Genomic DNA, 16,859 nt, shown 5'->3' on the forward strand with positions numbered 1-16,859 from the left:
CTTCCTTGGAGATTTCAATTCACCAAGTCTAAGATGGAGAATGATAAACACAAATATCATAGCAGGGAATGACCCGGGAAATAACCAACCACAGGTCAGAGAACTTTTGATATTCTGTGACAAATTCTCGCTCAATCAACAGATCACAGATCCAACTAGGAACGAAAACACACTAGACTTGCTATTCACAAACAATGATGAACTAATCAGAGACATTACAATCTCTAATGCTACATACTCAGACCATAAGCTCATTGAAGTGCGAACTAGCATAAATAACGGTAGTAGGTCTAAGAGACCCAACAAGCGAGAAGGAATATTCAATCAATTCAATTTCAACAATAAGAGGATCTATTGGGTAAAAATAAATGAAGACCTTGCAACCATTCAATGGGAGACAGTCTTAAGCGACAAAACTCCCACACAGGGAATAGCTCAACTGACAGCTGAAGCATACAAGGTCTGCCTGAAACACGTGCCTGTGAGGAGGGGCAGAAAGAGGACCACTCTAGAAAGAGAACGCAGACGACTGTACAGGAGAAGGAAAAAAAAATAACGGAAATGCTTAGGCACACATGATTATCACAAGCAAGGAAAATAAACCTAAACAGGGAGATTGAAGAAATAGAACAAACGTTGAAGCGATCATACGAGGCTGAGGAAATGGAATTGAAACAGAAAGCTATACAAGAAATAAAGAAAAATTCAAAATATTTTTTCACATATGCAAAATCAAAATCAAAAACCTCCACCAGTATTGGACCTTTAATTACAACTAAAGGTACATACACAGAGGACAACAAAGAAATTAATGAAATTCTAAGAAGCCAGTATGAAGATATGTTTAGCACACCAATAAACAACATGAAAGTTGATGACCCAGACAGCTTCTTTATGAATGACATTCAAGCTGCAGATAATATAACGGATATTAACACGAACTCGGAAGACTTTGAAAGAGAAATTGACAATATGCCCATGCACTCGGCTCCTGGGCCCGACTCGTGGAATTCAATATTTATAAAGAAATGTAAAGTACCAGTAGCACGAGCATTCAGCATAATATGGAGAAAGAGCCTAAATACAGGGGAGATACCAGCAGCACTTAAATTTGCAGATACAGTATAGCTCCTTTGCACAAGGGAGGGAGGAAAGCCTTGGCAAAAAATTATAGGCCAGTTGCACTAACATCACACATAAAAGTTTTTGAAAGAGTGATTAGGAATCAAATTTCTAGTTTTATGGAAAATAATGAGTTACACAACCCAGGACAACATGGATTTAGAGCGGGAAGATCCTGTCTGTCACAGTTACTTAACCACTATGACAAAATCACAGAAACTCTAGAAGAAAAGCAAAATGCAGATGTAGTATACACAGATTTTGCAAAGGCATTCGAGAAATGTGATCATGGAGTGATTGAACAAAATGAGGTCAATGGGAATAACTGGTAAAGTAGGACGCTGGATACTCCATCTCCTGTCGAACAGAACACAGAGTAACAGTCAATCAAATAAAATCAATCCAAGTGCAGTTAAAAGCTCTGTACCTCAAGGTACAGTCCTTGCACCACTGCTGTTCCTTATTCTCATATCAGATATAGATAAAAATACAAGTCACAGCTTTGTGTCATCCTTTGCAGATGACACAAAAATCAGCGTGAAAATTACCTCTGCTGAAGACATGGAAAAATTACAAGCAGATATCAACAAAGCTTTCGATTGGGCAGCAGAAAATAACATGATGTTTAACAGCGATAAATTCCAGGTACTCAGGTACGGCAAAAATGAAGACCTGAAACATAATACAGGGTACAAAACATAATCAAATCTGCCCATAATAAGTAAACAGCACGTCAAGGATTTGGGAATAATGATGTCCGACAATCTAACGTTTAGGGAGCATAACCAAGCAAACATTGCGTTGGCCAGAAAAATGATAGGATGAATTACGAGAACTTTCAAATCCAGAAATCCCATCATGATGGTTGTACTCTTCAAATCACTGGTGTTGTCCCGTCTCGAGTACTGCTCAGTACTCACTTTCCCCTTCAGAGCAGGAGAGATTGCTGAAATAGAGGGAATACAGAGAACATATACGGCACGCATAGACGCGATAAAGCACCTAAATTATTGGGATCATCTCAAAGCTCTCCAAATGTACTCACTAGAAAGGAAACGAGAGATATACCAAATAATATACACATGGAAAATACTGGAAGGCCAGGTCCCTAATCTGCACAGTAAAATAACAATGTACTGGAGTGAACGATTTGGAAGAAAATGCAGAATAGAACCAGTGAAGAGCAGAGGTGCCATAGACACAATCAGAGAATACTGTATAAACATAAGAGGTCCACGGTTGTTCAACACCCTCCCAGCGACCATAAGAAATATTGCCGGAACAACAGTGGACATCTTCAAGAGAAAACTATACTGGTTTCTAAAAGACGCTCCGGACCAACCGGGCTGTGGTGGGTATGTGGGCCTGCGGGTCACTCCAAGCAACAGCCTGGTGGACCAAACTCTCAAGTCAAGCCTGGCCTCGGGCCGAGCTTGGGGAGTAGAAGAACTCCCAGAACCCCATCAAGCAGGTATCAAGCAGGTATCACAGTAGATAGCCAGGAAAGATACAGAAGTTAGGTTAAGAAAGAAGACAAAAAATCAGTAGCATGACAAGATTAATATACAGTATAGCAAAAATAATAAGACAAATAATAATCGTAAGTAAAATAATCTTGAAGATAAATTATTTTATATAGCTTAGTTGTGAACCTATAATTAGTATGAACTTAAGAAAACAAAATGAGCTCAATAATTAATTACAATAAATGATGTATAAATCAAATTACAATTAAATTTAAAATTGAAAAAATGACAGGGTAAGATTATATTAATGAGTAAAATTTTACTATAACACTGAGGTAGATGCTTACATAAATACTAAATCTGTTGTAATTAGAGAATTATTATAGCAAAACACAACAATAAATGCAAGTACACAAAAAATAGAAACAATTAGAAGTATAATAAAGATCACTGTAGATACCCAGGAAGGATACAGAAGTTAGGTGGAGAAAACAAAAAATCAGTAGGGACTGTCAAGATTAATATATAAGGTGCATTTGGTGTATAAGGTGTATATAAGGTGTGCATTTTAATATATAAGGTGCAAAGACATGCCACTAAGTGGCTTCCAGAACTGAAGAACAAGAGCTACGAGGAAAGGTTAGAGGCATTAAATATGCCATAACTAGAAGACAGAAGAAAAAAAAGAGGTGATATGATCACTACGTACAAAATAGTAACAGGAATTGATAAAATTGATAGAGAAGATTTAATGAGACCTGGAACTTCAAGAACAAGAGGTTATTTTATTTATTTATTTATGCATATACAAGAATGTACATAAGGAATGTGAGGATACAAATATGGTAATTACAGTCTTGTAAAGCCACTAGCACGCGCAGCGTTTCGGGCAGGTCCTTAATCTAAGAAAATTTTAAGGAGGTAAATACTTCTAATGCAGTTAGCCAAAGATGGACTTTATTTAGTTCAGTATTCACTGTCATTCAAAATAAGAGGTTTAGGACTGGAGAAAATGAAGGGTGTGTCATCAGCAAAAAAGATTGGCATGAGATGTTAAGAGGCATTTGGAAGGTCATAAATGTAGATGAAAAAGAGGAAAGGGCCATGTATACTGCCCTGTAGAATACCAATGTTAATGGGTACAGTGGGAGAATCGGAATCATTCACAGAAACATACTGGAGCCTGTCACCAAGGTAAGACTGATAATTACCTCCTCAAGTACAGTTATTAGCACCTCAATTAAGTACATAATAATAACATATGCTAGTTTTTTTTTTTTTTTTTAGATATATACAAGAGTTGTTACATTCTTGTACAGCCACTAGTACGAGTAGCATTTCGGGCAGGTCCCTGGAATACGATCCCCGCCGTGAAGAATCGTTTTTACGACCAAGTACCCATTTTACTGTCGAGTTAAACAGAGGCTACAGTTAAGGATTTGCGCCCAGTAAATCCTCCCCGGCCAGGATACGAACCCATGACAAAGCGCTCGCAGAACGCCAGGCGAGTGTCTTACCATTATATCACGGAGACTAGTAATAATAGTAATATAGTAGTAGTAGTAATAAGAATAAGTAATAAGTAGAAAATAAGTAAAATAAAAATATAATAAGAAAAATAAAAAATAAGAAAATAAAAAATAAGTAAAAAAGTAATAAGTAGTGGTAATAATAGTAATAACAACATTTGCTAGCCTAACCTTTACTCAAACAAGTAAAAACAATACCTAGTCATAAGATCGTGGTACCGTACTGTTAATAAAGCCTAGAATAACAGCAAAATGATAGAGGAGTGTAAAAAGTGTGACAACCTGATATGCATTTCATTATGTTTTAAAATTGGTGTTATAATACTTGATACTCAGATACAAGTCACATGGAATTTACTATCTAACCATAAAGTTGTCAAAGTTGCATTTTTTGTCTTAAAACCTATGAATTATAATAGTTTACTAGAATTACATTTGGTTACAAAACATTATAGTTTAAATTAGAATTTATACAAAATTACACCATTTACCATGTAGTATTCACAATTTAAACCGTTTTCATATGACTCTACCCCTTTAGAATGTTTGTCTATAAATAGTCAATGTCATACCAGTGTGCCAATATATATATATATATTAGTAGGCCTACCTAACCCAACCTAACAATATAGGAATAGAGTCTATAATGAGGTGTGAGAACTGTACAACACTATACCTCTGGGAATGGTTTACGACCCTACTGGCCGTTTTTAACTACCTAAACTCTGGTAGTTTTGAAGTGACTTAACCACATATGTTGAATTAAGAAAACCGTCCTACATTCATACGATTTTTCACCTTCAACGGACTCTTCAATTTTCTTGTTTTGAAGTTCAGAAGAATTTTTCCTAGCCGTGTCGTTTCTCATGTGTTTCTTGGAATTTTTGTGGCTGAGAAGTGAAGACTTGTTGCAGTTCTTAAGTTTGCAATCGCAGACGTTGCATACTGCAGAGAACTTGTCATTAGAGTCTGGCTTGAGCCAGGTCTTGAGGTCAGGGTCACGGAGCCACTCGTTGTTGAAGACCTGTTGATACCAGACCTTGGACTTCTTCCTAGGCGGGGAATCTATCTTCCCGCTCTCAGTCATACTGTCACTAATTACACAACCCAGTTCTGTACTCAGACTCCTGTCGTCATTAGCACTGTACGTCCCGGTGTATAAGTACAGTAAGTCCACTGTAAGTACAGCATGAGGATACAGCACACGGTCACTGGACGAGGTGGTGCTGCTGGCGGGTGTATTATGTTCCCAGTCTGGAGGAGGGACCATGGCGGCCCCGGCCACCTGGCTCGCACAGTCCCTCCTCTCTGTCTGCACTCCCTCCATACACTGCCTCCACCGGCTTCCTCCACCCACTCATCCCTCCACCGCCCACATTTCCACAAGCCCCTTACGAATACCTCAATCTTTATACATAAAAACCAAGATTCCAAGCTAGTGAAAAATTCCCATTCTTGGGAAAATTCTAAAATGTACTCATTTTTGTTTGTATTGATTGTCAATGAGCAATCTGAGAGCAGAAGTACACCAAGAACTTCAAAAAAATCTTGTAAATCTGAGGCAGAGTGAAATCGACACCAGTAATTCCATCTATCATCATACTATCATGCAAGAGGAGCCACACATCTATTCAAATTCAAATTCAAAATTCAAATTCAAATGTTATTTAGGTAAAGTACATACAAACAAGGGGTGATACAAATATTGATGAATTTATAGATAGGGCTAGTACATACAATGCCCAAAGCCACTATTACGCAAAGCGTTTCGGGCAGGAAAACACTAGAGACTAAAACTTAAAACACAGTGCAGACAGTGGACTGCAGGTGGCCCCGAAGACTGCATAGAGTGCAGCGAAGTCCATATCACTATGCAGCGGGTAGATACTAAGGAACGCCAACAGGCCAAGGTAAGAGGGAGTTAAGTGGCATCGAACTGCGGAACCACTTATGCTCAACAAGATGAATTAAAACTGCAACGAAATTATTATTAAGAATGGAGAGAAAATGCGTTCTTTCCTTCTTTTCTCGTGAAAATCCTCGGCTGGGACACGCCATCTGTAGCCTCGGCAGCTGGACCATTGCAGCTGCGGCATCTTCGGTTGAACACCGCTAGATGTCAACTTCAGCAGCTGGGACATTTTCGGCTGGATTCCTCCTTCCGGAGCCTCAGCTGCTGGGTCATCGGCTGGAAACTCGTCAGCCGGGACATCCGGAGCTGGGCTAGGCCCCCCAGGGGCATGCTCATCTGGAACACCACCAGCTGTGCCATCAGCTGCTGGATCATCGGCTGGGACCTCAGCAGCTGAGCTTGGCCCCCAGGGGGCATGCTCGGCTGGCACACCACCAGCTGGCCCATCAGCTGGGCCTCGCTCAGCGGCCGTAACGCTACCAGCTGGGCCCTCAGCTGCTGGATCATCGGCATGGACTACGTCAGCCGGCACATCAGCAGCTGGGTCTGGCCCGAGAAACAAACAAATAATATATAATACATAAATTAGAAAGGAATATAAAGAATGACAAAATGTAAAGAACAGAAATCGTATATAAATAAAGAGGGTGACTGTGCATGCTCGGCTGCAACACCACCAGCTGAGCCTTCGGCTGCTATTATTAGCTCCTAATAATTAATTAACAATACTCATAATAATAATGGTTGATTAAAAGGGCATGCTCAGCTGGATCTTCAGCTGCTGGGTCACCGGCAGCATATAAATAATAATTAATCAACTGCAAACAATTAATTAACAATAATCACAATGACTGATGGGCGTGCTCAGCTTGGAACACCACCAGCTGGGCCATCAGCTGCTGGATCATCGGCTGGGACCACATCAGCCGGTACCTCAGCAGCTGTGCTTGGCCCCCAGGGGCATGCTCAGCTGGAACACCACCAGACGGGCCATCAGCTGCTGGATCATCGGCTGGGACCACATCAGCCGGGACATCAGCAGCTGTGCTTGGCCCCCGGGGGCATGCTCAGCTGGAACACCGCCAGCTGTGCCATCAGCTGCTGGATCATCAGCTGGGACCACAACAGCCGGAACATCAGCGACTGTGCGTGGCCCCCAGGGGGCACGCTCAGCTGGCACACCACCAGCTGGCCCATCAGCTGCTGGGTCATCGGCAGCGTATCCACCTCACCCGGGACATCAGCAGCTGTGCCCGGCCCGAGGGCGGCTGGGCCATTAGCTGCTGGATCATCGGCAGGGATCACATCAGCCGGCACAACAGCGGCAAATCAAATGAGTAGCGAAATTATAATAATCAGTATGGATAATTGAATATGAGGATAATAATAAACAGGGAAAGGTTTATTTGCCCTTTCTAAGGACCCCGATGTGCGGGCTGCACGGCGGGGTCCCTCCCCGCCCTCAGTCCTGTGCCCGGGCGTGCGTGTCGTGCCATGCACGTGTGGCTCCCCTTTCCGTATGAGGGCGGGCGGCGCCGCTCTGGTGGTGTTGCCCACGTGGCCAGGCTCAGTGGCGTGCTTGCCATAGTCGCGGTCCCTGGGGGCACCCTTCGCCCCTTGCGTGCGGGCTCCTCTACGCCCGGGGGCGGGCGGCGCCACAGTGGTGGTGTCGCCCATCTGGTCATGGTTCTCAGGGGCTTGCCTGCCCTAGGCGGGGTCCCAAGGGGCTCTGCTACGCCCTCGTCCTAGTGGGCGCCTGGGCCACGAGGCATGCACGTGCGGGCTCCTCTATGCCCGTGGGCCGGAGTCCCCCATGCCTGGTGGCGTGGCCCATGCGGACAGTCCTAATGGTTTCCTTGCCCTAGGGGCGCGTCACTGGGGCCCGGAGGTGTGCACGGCGTGGTCTAGTGTCCGTGCCTGGGGTACGCGTGGGCCACGTGGACGGGCTCCTTACAGTTCTCACGCCTCTGGGGGCTGCATTAGGGGCCTCGCCTCGCCTCGCCCGAGCTGAGGGGCACGGGGTGTGGGCCCGGGAGTGATGTCTGGCCCCAGACATCACTCGGTACCCTTACTCAAATCTCTGAATATGTTAGATATTAAGTCCCTGCACATCCTCTCATGTGTATTTTATATATATAAAACGCTGAACTGTAATGTCAATCCTGACCTAAAAAGCTTCCTAGAAGGTTGTAACAGATCCCATTAGCACCACACCAGAAACAAATTAAATTTTTTTTTTTTTTTTTTTTTTTTTTTTTGAGATATATACAAGAGTTGTTACATTCTTGTACAGCCACTAGTACGCGTAGCGTTTCGGGCAGGGCCCTGGAATACGATCCCCTGCCGCGAAGAATCGTTTTTTCATCCAAGTACACATTTTACTGTTGCGTTAAACAGAGGCTACAGTTAAGGAATTGCGCCCAGTAAATCCTCCCCGGCCAGGATACGAACCCATGACATAGCGCTCGCGGAACGCCAGGCGAGTGTCTTACCACTACATAGTCTTACTACACTAAATCTCAAAAAAAAAAAAAAAAAAAAAAAAAAAAAAAAAAAAAAAATGATCATGTTTGATAAAAGCGACGGTGCCGGGAGTCTCCAGCGACCAAACGCTCTGGCATCAAACATTTCTATCATTGCTCCTTAAGCAACAACAAACATTTCTGATTTATTTTGGCTGCCATTTCCTTCTCAAATAAGCATTAAATGCTATAATTTGCATTTATATTTATTCTGCTTGAATTCAGTTTGAATTGGGTAATATAATGGTATGATATACCCATCTGACGAAATAAAAGTGAGAAATTATTGTTGCGTTGTTCGCTGGGAAGGTTGGGAGGAGCAGGTGACCATGGCGGCCACGGCAGCGGTGTGTCGGTCTCGGCTCGGGTTCCGTCGTTTACACTTCCAACATGCGAGAACCGCCGCTTTAAATGTAAGCAGGGAAATATACAACTTGTGTATCTCAAGCAACCATAGTCGGTTCTCTTACAACGTGGGTCAAAGACACCGGGTTCAAGGTTCAAATCCCTGAACTTGCGCTCACCACACATTCACCTGTGTTAGTTACACATACAAACACTTATTTATAAATTCTAATTCTGTTTTAAGACGCTTCTTTGATAGATGTATCAGGATCCACGAACATCATACCAGAAATAAATTTCTCTGATATTTCCAGAGTCAGATTAAATCTATGTATCCACATACACTAAATAATGTTGTGAATAATGGATTAAAAAAAGTCCACTTATGGATGTCAACGAACAAACTAACATTAAACATCGAAAAGACTTACTACATCTTATTTGGAAGCAAATCATCAAATGCAATTCAGCTACAGATAGACAACATTAACATCAGTAATAAAGATGATGGCAAGTTTCTTGGCCTATTCCTAGACAAGAGACTCAACTTCAGCACCCACATTCAACACATAACTAAGAAAGTCTCTAAGACAGTTGGTATACTCTCCAAAATCAGATATTATGTTCCTAACTCTGCTCTCCTCTCACTATATTATGCACTAATTTACCCCTATCTTAATTATGGTATCTGTGCATGGGGGTCTACCACTGCAAACCACCTTAAGCCCATCATCACACAGCAAAAATCTGCTATCAGAATGATAACTAACTCAGCTTTCAGACAACACTCAGCTCCCTTGTTTAAATCCCTAAACTTGCTAAATATTAACTCCCTCCACACATTCTCTTGTGTCAACTACATTTACAAAACCCTGTTCTTAAATGCAAACCATGCACTGAAACTCTCCCTGGACAGATGTAATAGGACCCATTATCACCACACCAGAAATAAATATCTCTTTGATATCCCCAGGGTCAAACTTAATCTGTGTAAACACTCTATGCAAATTAAGGGACCTAGTTTATGGAACTCACTCCCTAGTGAATTGAAAAACTGTAAAACTTTTGCCTTATTTAAAAGCAAAACCAAAAAGTACCTAACTTCATCTTCTTAGTTTCCTACACTGAGCTTTAAATTTGCTCTGTACCTAGTGTTACCCAATCTCCTAATTTTTATGTAATTTCAAACAACCTTATCATTGTGTTCATTGCTGTCTTCTTTTATGTGCTAGCCATATGCTGTATTGTGACTACCAATTTTTGTCAACTACCATTCAAGCTGTCATTGCAACCAATCTTATATTGTTTCTGCTGTATTATGCCTACCAATTTTTTTGTCAACTACCATCCAAGCTGTCATTGCAATCAATCTTAGCTACCTATGTGCTTTAACATACTGTACCTACAATTTTCTCTCATCTTTTTTTTTCATTTCATGTAATCTGTTATCATTTTTTGTCTATAATTTTGCAAGTATTTACCTCCTTAAAATTTTCTTAGATTAAGGACCTGCCCGAAACGCTGCGCGTGCTAGTGGCTTTACAAGACTGTAATTACCATATTTGTATCCTCACATTCCTTATGTACATTCTTGTATATGCATAAATAAATAAATAAATATGGGTACACGCCTTGCAACTCTTAAGGAACCCATACAGGCAACTGGCTCCTTGATGAAGTAAAACAGTTGTTCAAGCAATACTTTATTGAGAAGTAGAACAATGATGTTGCCAGTTTCACCAGCAGTGTGCCCCACCCTGTGCTACTAACTCGCTCAGTGTTTTACTAATTATAAATACAACTACAGTGTACAGTACTTTCTTCTTGTACATAAATAAATAAAAAAATTATCACCACTTGTTATTAAAATAGTAATTAATAAGTAATAATTAAAAACCAAAGCTGGGAACATTGAAATACCATCTATAATATATAAGGGTGCTGCACCTGCTCTTGCACTACCCATAGCTCTGCTATTCAACAAATCTCTAGTGTCATACTTTTCCTGATATCCTTAAAAAAGCAAGAGTAACACCAGCTCATAAAGGTGGCGAGACAACTGGCATAAACAGTTACAGACCAATATCAAATCTACTTTCAAAAATATTTGAAACAATCATTTACAAACTGCTCTATTCCTACTTTGATACCTGCTTGATGGGGTTCTGGGAGTTCTTCTTCTCCCCAAGCCCGGCTCGAGGCCAGGCTTGACTTGTGAGAGTTCAGTCCACCAGGCTGTTGCTTGGAGCGGCCTGCAGGCCCACATACACACCACAGTCCGTTTGGTCCTGCACTTTTCTTAGAAAACAGTCTAGTTTTCTCTTGAAGATGTCCACGGTTGTCCCAGCAATATTTCTAATAGTCGCTAGCAGGACGTTGAACAACGTTGTAATACTCAACATATTAAGTCCCTGCCGTTCCAAAAAAGAACCAATGATGCCATTGTTAGTCTGCTTAATATAATCTACACAGCCCTTGACAAACATGAGTTTCCAATTGACCTCTTCATTAACCTAAGAAAGGCCTTTGATACTGTAAACCATAACTACCTCTCACTTGATTAAACTTCACCACTATGGTATCCGAGGCCTTGTTCTGGACTATATTCGTTGCTATCTCAGTGACACACCAATATGTAGCCATCAATAGCATAACCTCTCGCACACTACCATTGATAGTAGGGGTGCCACAGGGCAGCATCTTAAGACCTCTCCTATTTCTTATACAGTATACATCAATGATTTGCCAAATGTTTCTAACATTCTTAATACTATACTATTTGCTGACAATACTACCCTCGTCTATTCTCACCCCAACCCCCACACTAAATAATATTGTCAACAGTGAATAAAAAAAAAAGACGACACATCAATCGAGGATGTCAATCAACAAACTTACACTAAACATAGAAAAGACCTTCATTTTATTTGGTAGTAAATCATCAAATCGGATTTAACTTCAGATAAGAACATAAGAATAAAGATAACTGCAGAAAGCCATACCATACAAGGCAGCTCCTATTTATAACCACCCAATCCCACTCATATACATGTCCAACCCATGTTTGAAGCAGTCAAGGGACCCCCCACCACCACCACGCTACGCAGTAATTGGATCCACAAATCAACAACCCTATTACCGAACCAGTATTTACCAAGGTCTTTCCTAAATCTAAACTTTTCCAATTTATTCTATTGTTTCGTGTTCTGTCTTGTGTTGATACTATCAACACCCTACCAATATCTTCCCTTGTTGTGCCCATTCATCCACTTGTACACCTCTATCATGTCACCCCTAATTCATCGCCTTTCTAAAGAATGTAATTTAAGCTTTGTCAATCTTTCTTCATATGACAGGTTTCTTAATTTGGGGGTATTAACTTTGTCATCCTACACTGGACGCGTTCTATTGAATTTATATCCATTCTATAGTACGGCAACCAAAACTGAACTGAATAATCTAAATGTGGCCTAACCAGAGCAAGATATAGCTGAAGAACAACACCAGGTGTCTTATTACTAACGCTACAATTAATAAATCTCGGTGTCCTATTTGCCTTATTACAAACATTTGGTTTTAAATTCTTACTAATCATAATTCCCAGATCCCTTTCCCAATCCGACTTCACAATCTCAACACCATCTACCTCGTATCTTGTAATTCATCATCATTACCTAACCTCAAAACCTTACATTTGTCAGCTTTAAACTGCATCTGCCAATCTTTTGACCATTTCAAAACCCTATTTAGATTGCCTTGAAGTGATAGTGAGTCTTTTTCCGTGTTTATTTCCCTCCCGATTTTTGCATCATTGGCAAATTTGCAAATATTGCTGCTCAAACCTGAATCTAAATCATTTATGCAAAGCAAAGAGGAGCATTGCGAGCCATTGTCTACCATCTATATAAATAAAAATGGAAATGTTTGTTTGTTCAAAATCGCTAATCTCCGAAAGTTCTTCACCGATTGGTTTGAAATTTTCACACAGTATTCCATTCGCATCCGGCCAGGTTTTTATATACATACTATTTAGATGTCACGTATGTGACGGTGAAAAACATGCTTTTTCTGAAAAACTGTGTTTTTCCTGTGAGGGAAATCTTCGAAACATCTTTACCGATTGCTTTGAAATTTTGACACAACTTTGCATTCAAATAGGCGCGTCTTTTTATATATCTACTATATACATGCCTCACCTGTGACAGGAAAAAACATGCGTTTTTTGAAAACAGCTCCATCTGTTGGACGTAAGAGCAACATACACTGTAATCTCTGAAAATTCTTCACCGATTGCTTTCAAATTTTGACACAACGTTTCATTCGAATAAGCACGTCTTTATGTACCTATTATATAGATGCCACCCCTGTGACAGGTAAAAACGCGTTTTTGAAAAACAGCGCCATCTGTTGCACATAATAGCAACATGCACGCAATAATAAATATGTCATGAATTCCATTTCAATGTTTCCGATTGCATTGATAAATTTTATTTTCATAGATTACGATTTGTTTTATTTTTTATTGAATTATTTTGTGTGACATTGTGTTGGAATTGAGCTGTGTTGTTTGCCATACCGTTCATTTTGTAGGTACAAGTATAGATGCCACACCTGTGACGGAATTGAGCTGTGTTGTTTACCATACTGTTCACGATACAAGTATAGATGCCACACCTGTGACAGATAAAACTATGCTTTTCTTGAAAAACAGTGCCATCTGTTGCATGTAAGAGCAATACACATGCTATACTAAATATGTTACAATTCCATTTCAATGTTTCTGATTGCATTGATAAATTGAATTTTCATAGATTTTGATTTATTTTCACTTTGATTTAATTATTTTGTGTGAATTGCATTGGAATTGAGCTGTATTGTTTTCCATACCGTTCATTTCGTGAGTATAGTTTTTTTTTATATATTCATATTTTCATTTCATTTTTTAACTTTTTCTTATATTTCAGTGATGTTTCTTATATATCACTGATCTTATATGATCAGTGATAGGAGCTGTTCTCCTTATCAACCAAACGTTCTTCTTTTTCAAAAATTCATCTAAAGTAAATTTTTGAAAATATTTTGATGAAAGTTTCACAACGCTGAAGCCAATAAGTTGGAGATTTGTTTAACATTTTTAAGTAATTTTTACATAATGCAAATATTTTTTGCTTCTCTGCCCCTTTTGCTGAGCAGTTTATGGGTTAAAGGTTAACAGATATTGCCGTGACATGTTATTGTGGATTAGTTGTATATACAGTGATACCTTGGTTTTCGATAATCCGTTCCCAGAGACAGGTCTTAAGCCGAAAATTCATAACCCGAAACAAATTTTCCATAAGAAATAATGTACTGTAAATTGAATTAATCTGTTCCACACTACCAAAAATAGTAACTTCAAAATACATTTCATATATAATGCACACACAAATATTTTGTACTATAGTATGTACAAGTTACCACTTACTTTTATTGATGACTTGTTGGTGTATGGAAGACAGTGAGGAGGGGCGCGGGGGAGGAGAGGTGTTAGTGTTTACAAGGGAAGTCCCCTTCCATTACAACATCAAGCAGTGATGACTTCTCTGGGGGTACTTTCTTTCCTACATTTTGCAGGCATACCATTAGGACCTGCTTGTGGCTCACTGCTTGCTTGTCTTACTAAGAATCTGTCTATAGACACTTGTTTTTCCCCTACATTTTAACACTTGTCTGTAGTGAGACATCAGTCATTCAAAAAGTCAATGCATTAGCCTGCTACAGCGTTATCTGGGTGAGTTTTTTCAACAAAACTTTGCAGTTCTTCCCATACTTCACACATTTTCTTGAGGAAGAGACATCCTCTACTGCCTCTTCTCACAACTATTATCTTTGGTTGAATCGTACCACTGACTTTCTTGGGACCCATGGCATAATATACAATAATTATTTTTGGTCAAAACCAAAAAAGCAGAACAACGAAATTCGTTACAAAGAATTCAAGCGCGATTGTCACTAAGCGGAGGCACTGGTAATCTGAAGCGCGGTCGCCCATGCCACCAGGAACCACATGCTTGGTCGACCCATAAGTATACTGTATCAACAAAGTCGCAAGGTGAGGCAAAGTTCGTAACCCGATTCAAGTTTTCCAAAAAAATTACGTTAATAACCTGAATAATTGGTAAAGAGGGACGTTCGCTAACTGAGGTTCCACTGCATTTACCGGCATCATGTGCAATAATGAACCTAATATCTAAACATAGCAATAAGTTTTAGCTGTTGGTTTTTTGGAGCAACAGCTAAAACCACTGAGTTTTAGCTGTTTTGAACATAACATTTGTTCAAAATGTTTTGCAGAATATTTGTATTACAATGATCATCATGAACATATGCCACTATTCAAAACTATGACAGACCTATAATTTTCAGCATAATGTCATTTTGTTAGGGGACCACCAGTCAGCCAGTGTATATGTACATGTTAGCCTTATATCGAGGTCTCCCTAAGGTTAGACTACTGACCCTCCCCAGGATGCAACCCCACAACAAGCTGACTAACTATAGTGTACCTATTTACTGCTAGGTGAACAAGTACATTAGGTGATAGGAAACATTCCGAACCATTTTTGTCTTGCACTGGATTCAAACCCCAAATTGCTGATTGTGAGTCGAGAATGAACCCGACTACTACACAAGCAATAACACACTCGTAACCCATGTGTGTTCTATCTTTAAAACTTTGTACTAATACCCATTCTGGTGGGTCCACAGAATTACTCAAAACTACCCAAAGCCTAAAAGTATGTAAGTAAAGAAGAAATATAATATACAGTGGCACCTCGATTAATGAGTTTAATCCATTCCAGCAGCGAGCTCGTCATGTTAAAAACTTATCTTGTGAAACAACAACAAAACTGTCGTCGGAGGTGTCCGAGAACCAGCGGGAGCACTCGTTAATCGAGCGAAAGCTCGTCAGTCGAGAGAGACATTCTGGGAGTGGCTTGCTCGTTGCTTGAAATGCTCGTAACGGGAGCCACTCGTCACTCGAGGTTCCACTGTACAGTATTCACGTACTGTAATGTTGGTGCTGAATGAAGAAACACATTTTTACTCTGAAATAAGCTTAATTTAATAATGACATAATACCAAAATAGGTGGCAGGTGATAGCAATAAAAGTCGCTGAGGGATTCAGATAGACGATTTTGAATACAGGTACAGTGTACTACATTGTAATTCTCTGCCTTTTTTTTTCAGAGATACTCTACTTGCCAACAATATTTAAGAACCCCACAAACCCGTGTGGCTCCTCTGTGGGATCCTTGTAGTATTTTCACACCTAGGAGTAAATGGCTGCTATCACCAGATCACGGAGTTGAGAGGCTCATGCACACAACACCTGCAGGTCACAGGGTTGTTCCATTCCTCCTTGCTGATATTGGTGAGGGCATCAAAGAAGTGGTCATCAAAGAATGGTAATTGACCTTTAGAATTTGTTGTAACTGTTGTGAAATAAGATCTTTGTTAATGCTTTGTGGCTGCTTGGCATCAAATTACACTAAATTAATAATAAATTGTGGTTGCTCACTGCCAATTTATGCTGGACTTTACGTGCTTCTGTTTGTAATTAAGTTGTATCATATTGCGCACATTGATAGTCATGCATTTACTTGGAAAAATCTCATTCATCATCTGCACACATTGCAGTAAATTGAGATTACATATAATTTTCATGATGCCATACTAGTACTGTGTGTGTGTAATTACCTAAGTGTAGTTACAGGATGAGAGCTACGCTCGTGGTGTTCCGTCTTCATTGTCTTCATTCGTCTTCTTCACTTGATATTATGTCTTGCTGATCTGCTGAATGAGAATAAAGATGTTATTTACAGAGTGCATGCTCAAGTTTTGTGGGACATTTTCTGGGGGGAGCTCCCTACAGCTCCCCGGAGTTTACTAGGCTGATATGCTAATGTCAGGCTTTGGCAT

At 40.2% G+C, this 16,859-nt stretch overlaps 2 protein-coding genes across 6 annotated transcripts in view; one reads left to right on the plus strand and one right to left on the minus strand.

Moving 5' to 3' along the window:
- The window catches only part of LOC123769487 (lipoamide acyltransferase component of branched-chain alpha-keto acid dehydrogenase complex, mitochondrial), a 64,053-nt gene extending 58,583 nt beyond the window's left edge, over positions 1–5,470 (minus strand). For 2 of the 4 annotated variants that reach the window (XM_045760631.2, XM_045760629.2), the window contains exon 1: positions 4,916–5,469. In XM_045760631.2, coding sequence (XP_045616587.2) covers positions 4,916–5,444 — 529 coding nt within the window. In that variant the 5' untranslated portion in view covers positions 5,445–5,469. Of the gene's footprint in view, positions 1–4,793 lie in introns of all 4 variants that reach the window. The other 2 variants (XM_069308780.1, XM_069308781.1) reach the window with 2 other exon arrangements.
- A 3,339-nt stretch (positions 5,471–8,809) lies between these two features.
- Dbct (Dihydrolipoamide branched chain transacylase E2) overlaps positions 8,810–16,859 on the plus strand; it is a 68,387-nt gene continuing 60,337 nt past the window's right edge. The window contains exons 1-2 of one of the 2 annotated variants that reach the window (XM_045760626.2): positions 8,810–8,964; positions 16,128–16,345. In XM_045760626.2, coding sequence (XP_045616582.2) covers positions 8,881–8,964; positions 16,128–16,345 — 302 coding nt within the window. In that variant the 5' untranslated portion in view covers positions 8,810–8,880. Of the gene's footprint in view, positions 8,965–14,927; positions 14,988–16,127; positions 16,346–16,859 lie in introns of those variants that run through there. The other variant, XM_045760627.2, reaches the window with a different exon arrangement.

Source organism: Procambarus clarkii, chromosome 63 (assembly GCF_040958095.1).
Source record: "Procambarus clarkii isolate CNS0578487 chromosome 63, FALCON_Pclarkii_2.0, whole genome shotgun sequence".
In the NCBI taxonomy this organism is placed as follows: domain Eukaryota; kingdom Metazoa; phylum Arthropoda; class Malacostraca; order Decapoda; family Cambaridae; genus Procambarus; species Procambarus clarkii.